Here is a 9,220-nt window from a genome sequence, read left to right as displayed (position 1 = left end):
ATGTGTAATTTATTGAGAGATTATTGAATGGGACTTTTACGTGAGCAGAAGTTCACAGATGCGCATGATGAGACACTCCCACTTGAGTGATGAAACTGTCACTCAAGTCATCAGTGCAGCAGCATCAAACTCTTCAAAGTGAAACACTCTCTGTGCTCCACACAGTGACAAAAGAATAGTTTTGTCATGCAGTGCCTTCTTTTAACACAAAGACAAGCTGATATTTCAAGATTAAAGTCACAGCTCCAACTCCAACTAAGAATGAGTGAACAAAAGTAGGGAACGAGTGGTTCACTCAGAATTCAGACACTCCTTCAAAATAGCAAAAACTCGAAATAGTGCACTATATAGTGGATGGGGGCGGTTTCATACACAGTGAGTGTTCCACGACCGGAGTTGGTGCCCTACGTAGGCTGCATTCTTTGCATTTAGAGAGTGGCGGTACTGCTGTACAGAACTAACGATCTAAATACTTATGACACTGAAAACTGTAACTACACTGAAATAAGAATCCACGCAGGACTTTATAAGCTATGAAATAGAAAAAGAAGGCATTATATTTCAGCATTATATATAATGTCCTTGTGGGAAATTTTCACTGAAATAATTACTAGAAATGTTTTCAAACTTCTAGTCTCAGTCACCATTCACTTTCAAAATATATATAAATATAAAAAAAAAACATTCACTGAAAGTAAAATACCAACCAATCAATCTGAGTGTGTGAAACATAGCTGATGGCAAGTTTAACTTGTGTGGAAACAGAGCAAATATAAATTCCAAAGCTTTTTCTTCCAACGTCTACCTTTGCCCTTCCTTTACAGTGGTTAAAGCTGTAACAACGTAGAGGATAGCAGTCCTTCTTGATGAGCTGCAGCAGAACAGCCATGGTTGCCAAGAGTGCATTTTTGTCATGAGACTAAATGGATTTCATTGGGAGTGTCAAATCTTACAATGTAAAATATTCATAACATGTCCTTCAAAAGAAACTGTAGGTGGAAGTAGAACGTGGCATGACAGAAATCAAGCAACATATCTCTCCTTCCCTCTCTGCCTCTCCTCCCACCCCAACTTCAAGCTTGTGTGGGGCAGTTAACAAGCTCTGGGAAGGTCTACTTTGATCAACTGATAGGTCAATAACTGTGTGTACTGTGGAAGCCTGATTAGGTGATGCAAGGCCATTCAAACTCCTGCCAGTGTTAAAATCATGCAGAAGGCCAAGATGTGCTTGATAAACTGATTTAGGCATGCTGTTCAACTGTACTCTTATCCTTGTATTTCGAGCAGGCACTCACACATACTGTATATTCTGTTTGTTGTAAAGAAAGTATGAATCATCAACACTCTTTATTCTGATGATACACATGGTAACCTTTTGAGTAATGTTGCCTTGCAACATTGTGGAACATTGGCAGTGAAAGAAACAGGATCTTCAGTCTGCAACTAAGTGTTATTATTGTCTTTACATCTTTTGGCTTTACAAAAATGTCCATATGATAGCAGGTAATTTAATTTTGCAAACAACTTGCTGCATTAATTTTCTCACACAGTTTAAATGGGTTTTTAAACAAAAAATGCATGTACATTTACAGGGTATTTGGATGTCCTTGGCATCAAAAAGCGACAGGTATGGCACAACTGTGCTCAAATTCAGAGAAAAGGAAATCAAACTATTTTATAATCCACATTTGGCTGGAAAATCTAAATAGTTTGGTAGCGCACTGTATGTTTTTGTTATATTCAGACAACATATTTGTTTGATAAATTATGAACTGTCAGTGAAGTTATGCAATCCCCTGCTTGTCTGAAACTTAGTTTTGGTCGAACACTCCAAGAGGCAATTTTTACAGCATCTGCAGCGCACTTGTTGTAATAAACAAATGCAAAGATACATGCACTTGCACATGCTCATGGATCAGTCCTAATCCCTTAAGACATTAAGTATTGCTGTGCAACTTTGGGTTAATGATACTGACTCAGTCCAAGCAAAACCAACACCTTTGCAGCGTGCAAAACAACAACAGCTGACAGAGTGGCCACTGTCATTTTTCAACCACGAAAACACTCGGTCTGTCCCCCATAATACCCCTTGTATTTTCCACCCCACCCTGCTGCATGTTTGCACTTTGAGCTTTTAAATACAGATCAAGACAAAGCTGAAACATGAAACAAAAGTCAAATGCTGTGATACACATTTTCTCTTTCTATACTGTTTGTTATCTGCACACACACACACTTTATAATCTCCATGTACCACCCTGAGCTATGTTGTCTACTACTGAAAAGAGCAGTAGAGCTGTGTATACGCCCTACCCAGCACTTTATTCTAATGTGTATTTGACACACTCTCGGACTCCACTCCAACCATACTCACATGTCAGGGCAGAATACTACGAGAATATCACCACACTCTCTCACGTGCTGCTCCAGGTTGTTTACCATCTGCCGGCTGCTGGGTGGCTAATTCGTTCCATATACATATATATATATATATATATATATATATATATATATATATATATATATATAGCACCTGATACTCAGACAGACTGTTCCAATCTCACTTTTGCACTGTTGATCCTCTTTTATCTCCTCTTTGTGCAGTAGAAAAGTATAAACACTACCTTCAGGATCTTGTGCCCAAAAGTGCAGATTTGCATGTTTGTCATATTATGAATATTTGAGCAAAGTCTAACACTCAGTGGTAACACTATACAATAAGGTTCTGCACATTAGCATTCTTTTTTTAAATGCATTAGGTATCATGCACTAAAAAACAATATATTTTTACAGTATTTATTCATCCTGGTTCATGTTAAATTATAAACATAAAGTTTATATTGCATTATTGTTAGCACATACTTGCTTTAGTATGCAGAAAGTTCATTGCAAGTTTATAATGCATTAACTGATGCTAACACATACAACTTTTAAAGTTAAAAATTTGTAAGTAAATTTAAAAATAATAGTAAACAAGATGAATAAATGCTGTAAAAGTAGTGTTTGTTTTGATAGTATTGCATTAACTAATGTTAACGTATAGAAATTTTAATTAAAAATGTCATTAGTATATGTACAAGTACTAGTCAACAAGATTAATTTATGCTGTGAATGTATTGTTCATTGTTAGTTTATAATGCCTTAACTAATATTAATGTATACAACATTTAGTATACTAGAAATTACCAGTAACCAAGATTAATAAATGCTGTAATAGTATTTTCCATTGTTGGTTAAAAAATGCAATAATAATGTAAACAAAAACAACTTTTAATGTTAGAAATTCATTATATATGCAGTAATAACAAACTAAGATAAATACTGCAAAAATTATTGTTAACTGTTAGTTTATAATGCATTAATGTTAACATATTCAACTTTTAATGTTACAATTGCATTAGCATTTGTAGAAATAACAGTAACCAAGATGAATAAATGCTGCACAAGAATTATTCATTGTTAGTTCTTGTTAACTACAGTGTTAACTAATTTTAACATATAAAGCTCTATTGTAAGTGTTGCCAAATCAAAAATCCATAGCATTAAATACTGTGGGAGCTAATCCATTCCAAAAGGTTGATTCTGTTGAGATGAATAGCATGTGCCCTTAATGCGTTTGCAACTGCATGGTTTAGGTACAAAATACCACAGATCATGCTTCCTATATTGTATCTCAAAATTCTTGCAGTGTAACTGCAAAAACACATGGCTCATAAATAACATTACTGCAGTGACATAATGGAATAGGGTGACCTTTGATCAGGACATGTAATATTACAGTGGTTGTCCCTCACTGCTTACTAGACATGGGACGCAATTTCCCAAAAGCTGCACAACATATTTAATAATTGTTTAGGTAATGGCCAGTGTATTTTCATGCCCATTTGTCTGTTTTCATAAAATGTACCGTTACCATTTCACGGTCAAGAAATTGTATGTTGAAAACATGTTTACCTGTACTGCACCATATTAATTGCACTGCATTTTAAGTGTACACCTTTCTATTTATTAGTTTTATTTTTAATTATTTAAATGAAAAACTATTTTATCATATCTACATGCACTTCAAAATTACCATTACTTATAAAATGTTCTATATAAATAAACTTGCCATGCCTTGCCTACTGTGTGTGGAAGATACATCAGTCAGTCCCACCAATGCAGAGTAACATTTTGTCTTTATTTCATCTACTTTTTCGATTTCATATTTTTTTTTTAAACAGCAATATCCACAAAATATTAACAGTGTGCAAGAAAACATGATTTATGGCACATCCGAGAAGAACAATTACAAAAAATAGATATATTTCTTCATAATCAAGGCAGAAAGATACATATGCATTCACAGGAAAAAACACAAAGTAATGGGACAGGCTGAGATTGGATTCTACTGGCTAAGGACTCGGCTAAAGAGATTACCCACACAAAGCCTAAATCTCACCTCTCATGGTCAAGAAAGAGCTTGATGGTGTGTGAAGACGAATTACGTTTTGGATCTAGGAAGTAAGGTTAAGGTATTATGGCCTCCTCAGCACCTTAAGTGTTCTTGCTGTGTGCAACACAAATTAGGAATGGACGCATTCCCTTGTCCTAACAGTTGCATACAACAGGTTTCCCAACAAAGAAAGCCATTTGCTTAATGGAATGATTGCAGGGTTTTAAAATCTAAGCAAGTGGAATTGTTAACCTAGGGTGGTGAAAGCAAACTAAAGGTTAAAAACAATATTTTGGAGCAAAGTGCATCCTGACACACTGTGAGTCAAGAAGGTGGAGAACTAATTTCTAATAAGCAGACTTTCACAGTGCGTGCTCCAGTGTAATACCATCAAACGTGGTACAATGAGTTTAATAGTTTGACTGCTGCCTCACAAATCCTCACACCTGTGTTTGACAGTTTGTTTAGTGCTACCTTTATCTTAGCACTGACAAACCTCATCATACTTACTGCACATCTGCAGTGAATTAATGCACTTCTCCAGAATAGCTTTTCCCTATGTGGACTCCTGATCTAAGTGTCTTTCCCTTGTAATAATGCTGTTAGCAGTGGAGAAGTCAGTGAGCTAATGTAATACTTCAAGAGATTACATTACAACCCTTCATTACATAATACAGTATATTTTTTCCCCAAAGTATCCAATCGGTCAAGTTATTTTGAAATGCAACTGTACAGAAAACAGACACTTCAAGCATCGTCTCTCTCATTTACCACAAAGCCCATATACCTATTCTGATAAAACTAACTAACTAATGGCTAGTTTAACCAAACATGTATGTTCTGTCATCATTTATTCACCTTCACGTTTTCCAAACCAATATTAATTTATTTCAAGAGTGGAACAGAAAAGGATATCTTAGGCAGAATGTTAGCTTCAGTCACCATTCACTTTCATTATTTGGAAACAAGATGCGATGGAAGTAAATGGTGACTGAGGCTGGCATTCTGCACAACAGTGCCTAATGTTGTTTCAAACCTGTATTACTTACTTTCTGCCATGTAACACAACAAAAAGACATTAAGCAAAATGTTTGTCTGTCACCTTTCACTTTCATTGTATGGGAGAAATATGCAATCAAATTGAATGGCAACTGAGGCCACCATTCTGCCTAATATCTCCTTTTGCATTTTACGCAAGAAGGAAATTCGTAATTTTTTGGAACAAAATATCAGTGAGGAAATGATGACAGAATTCTCATTTTGTGAGAACTATCGCTTTAAGGCTGTTGCTCCAAACATGCTTGGATGTGTTACTCTGATCAGCTCAAATATGACAGGAAGTGATGTCACCAAGGCTGCTCTGTCCACTGCTGGCTCACTGGAGGGGAGCAGCACAAGCAGGGAGAAGTGTGATTCTGTTGTTCTCTGGTCTGCTGGATGACTCGTAACCATCTTGTGACCTCTCCACTCATCTTAGTCATCCATAATACGGGAGCTGATGACAGCATCCTATGGGCTGCAGGGAGCACAGGCCCCCTCTGTCCCCCTTACACTACGACAGCATTCTCAAGACTCGATTTTCTGCACCAACATGTTATTTTCGCCATTTAAAGAAGGACAGTGGGGCAATTCTATTGTGACTGTTTAGAGACCAACGACTTCAGTCACGAGTGGTGGCGCACAAGACACTTATTGGCCAGTGATCGTAGATCATGTGCTGGATGCATATAGAACATTCAGAGTTGTGGCTTGACCTTGCCCCTCATCTTGCCATTCTGCATGTGACTGCCCAGGCAGAGCCAAACCCTGTGGCCTGTCGCATAACACTGAACATCCTGCCCTTCATATAGAGCCACTAACAAGACTTATCAACATAGACCACCTCATACAACGTGCTTTAATGCATCAAACAGGTACTACCACCTGAAAACAATACCTTGAGCACCTTACGTCGTCATCGTGTGGGCATCGTGTTTACAGTGTCAACAATCCAATCCACATTCCCAAAAAGGGAGCAGGTAAGCAATTTGCTCTCCCATGTACTGTACAAGCACCAGAGCCATCCTTCTCAAGTTCAATTCTTTGCCTAGCCTTAAAGAGGACAAACTGGATGGTTAAATATGAATGATGGAGGAAACAGAAATATTAAACAAAGATTACAAAAAGATAAAACATCCACAAAAAAATGAATGCGATTTTAGTCATCAAACACTGTACATTATCGTACTCAAAGACCAGATTTCATGTTTCCATAGAAAGAAGAAATTGGAACAAACAAATCCAAATAGCTATTCTCAAATTAACACTTCTGAACATATCCAAAAGAAAGTTTATACATTTTTTTTTCCTTCTGTATGGATTTTACAATCAAGTTTGGCTTCAGAGAAGAAGATTGGCCTGTGATATGCAGGGGCTCAGACATTGTTTTTAAAATCACTAAACTTATGGGGTAGGACAAAGCCTCTGCCATCAGGATCTTTAATGTATATTGATACTGAAAGGTAATGCAGTATCCTGGTCTGATTTCAAGATATTTTACTATAAATGTTGCATCCAAACATATTTAAGTTAATATTCCAAATACAACTTCGGCTTTAATATCGGTTTAGATCTGCACATTAAAACGGGCTGAGAAGGAGGTATCAGGTTAATATTTTCAGCATTATATAAAATTATTCCTTTATAACTTAAGTGTCTGAAGATTCTGAAATACAGTATAAAGACTAGAAAAAGAAAGCATCAAGCCTAATGTGTTTTTATCAATGAAAAGAAAAACAACTGCTCACAAACGGACTGGAAGGAAAAAAAAAAAAGTACAAATATTGGCAACTCTGGTTAATGTCTTGAATCCTTTGTAAAACATGAAATGTGCTGTTTTGATAAAGATAAGCATACCTGGATTCAATTTTGGCCATAGAAATCTAAACGAACCTTTAGCTTGCAGATCTAACACAACTATGCAGGGTTAATACTGAACAACCATTTACCACAGTGTAACTGGGCAAACCAGCTAGTCAGTCAGCATAAGCATGACTGTCTTTCTTCAATCTCTACCATCACCTATGTGGTAATAAGGTCATCCACTTCACTGAAAAACATGCTGGAGTATCTCTTAGTCACTTAAGCACTGTGTAATCATTATGAAATACTTTACAAATCCCAAATCTGCCACCTCCTCTTAAGTGAGTCTATATACATGAATGTAGACAGTGCACACATGTATAGATTCATTCATATAGACAAGCTCAATGCAGGGCTACATGACGCTAGGTATACAGATATTGCCCCCTTTAGTTTTGTACTAAGAGAGAGTGTGGCATTTATTTCTGGAGAATACTGTGGATTCCAGGTCAAAAGAAGTGTTGGACTGAAATAGCCCACTGACTGGGGATGGGCACTGGTTAAAGTGGGACTGGGAGGGCTGGGCTAGAGAGAGTAGCTATAGAATGATGCAAGGCTTCTTGTCTTTGAAAGGGTTCTCCGAGGTGGGAACCCCCACCAGCAGAGGGTCGCTGCATGCATGCTGCTCGCAGTAACTCATGAGGTCCGCAGCAGCCTTCGACACCTGAGAAACAGAGAAAGAAGACAATGAAAGCATGGTGATAAAGTTAGGTGAACGATTACAGTTATAAATATATATCAATTTTTTTCTTTAAAGGAGAATTTTTAGATTAGATTAGATTCAACTTTATTGTCATTACACAAGTACGGGTACAAGGCAACGAAATGCAGTTTGGGTCTAACCAGAAGTGCAATAAATACTATTAGTACAAATTAAATTGGACAAAAACTATCCGAGTAAAAGTGCAGTGGAAAGTAATTGCATATTACAGTTAAAGTACGGTTTTGCAAATGTATATGTAAACAATTGGTACTGTAAATAAACAGTCGGCAGTGCAAATGATATTCCAGTCAGATAATTAGTGCAAGATGCATATGTAAACAGTTGTTACTATAATATAGTCAGCAGTGCAAATGAACATTATAGCAGTGCAAATAACAAAGTGTATGAGGTATGAGGAGGGAGAGGAGAGTTTATCAGTATATGAGGGGAGTGGGATCAGTGAGGGTTAGAGTTCAGTAAAGAGACAGCTCTGGGGAAAAAGCTGTTCTTTAGTCTGCTGGTCCTGGTCTGGAGGCACCTGAAACGCCTGCCAGAGGGCAGGAGAGAAAACAGTCTGTGGGCTGGGTGAGAGGAGTCCTTAAGGATGCTGCGAGCTCGGTGCAGACAGCGTTTCCTCTGGATGTGCTCGATGGCAGGTAGTTGAGTCCCAGTGATGCGCTGGGCGGTTTCACCACCAGCTGCAGTGCCTTGCGTTCTGCAACAGAACAGCTCCCATACCACACTGTAGCACAGTTGGTCAGGATGCTTTCTATTGCACAGCGATAGAAGTTCACCAGGATAGTCGAGGAAAGCTGATTCTTCCTCAGTGTCCTCAGGAAGAAGAGGCGCTGGTGAGCCTTCTTGACCAGGCAGGAGGTGTTGGTTGTCCAGGACATGTCCACCGATATGTGGGTTCCCAAGAACTTGAAACTAGAGACACGCTCAACAGCCATTCCATTGATGTGGATGGTGTCGTGTATGCCTCTTGGCTCTTTTCTGAAGTCCACGATGAGCTCCTTCGTTTTGGTGGTGTTGAGGAGCTGGTTATTTTCAGTGCACCATGTGGCCAGGTGCTTGATCTCCTCCCTATAGGCAGTCTCATCGTTGTTGCTGATGAGACCAATCACCGTAGTGTAGATCCGCAAACTTGATGATGGAATTAGATTCGTACACAGGTTTGC

General features: G+C 38.0%; 1 protein-coding gene across 4 annotated transcripts in view; it reads right to left on the bottom strand.

Moving 5' to 3' along the window:
- Positions 1-4,165: 4,165 nt before the first annotated feature.
- LOC127644671 (guanine nucleotide-binding protein G(I)/G(S)/G(O) subunit gamma-7-like) overlaps positions 4,166-9,220 on the bottom strand; it is a 50,046-nt gene continuing 44,991 nt past the window's right edge. For all 4 annotated transcript variants that reach the window (XM_052127977.1, XM_052127976.1, XM_052127980.1 and 1 more), the window contains exon 4: positions 4,166-8,000. In XM_052127977.1, coding sequence (XP_051983937.1) covers positions 7,875-8,000 — 126 coding nt within the window. In that variant the 3' untranslated portion in view covers positions 4,166-7,874. The remainder of the gene's footprint in view (positions 8,001-9,220) is intronic.

Source organism: Xyrauchen texanus, chromosome 6 (assembly GCF_025860055.1).
Source record: "Xyrauchen texanus isolate HMW12.3.18 chromosome 6, RBS_HiC_50CHRs, whole genome shotgun sequence".
Classification (NCBI taxonomy): domain Eukaryota; kingdom Metazoa; phylum Chordata; class Actinopteri; order Cypriniformes; family Catostomidae; genus Xyrauchen; species Xyrauchen texanus.
This window is presented reverse-complemented; position numbering and strand designations above follow the sequence as displayed.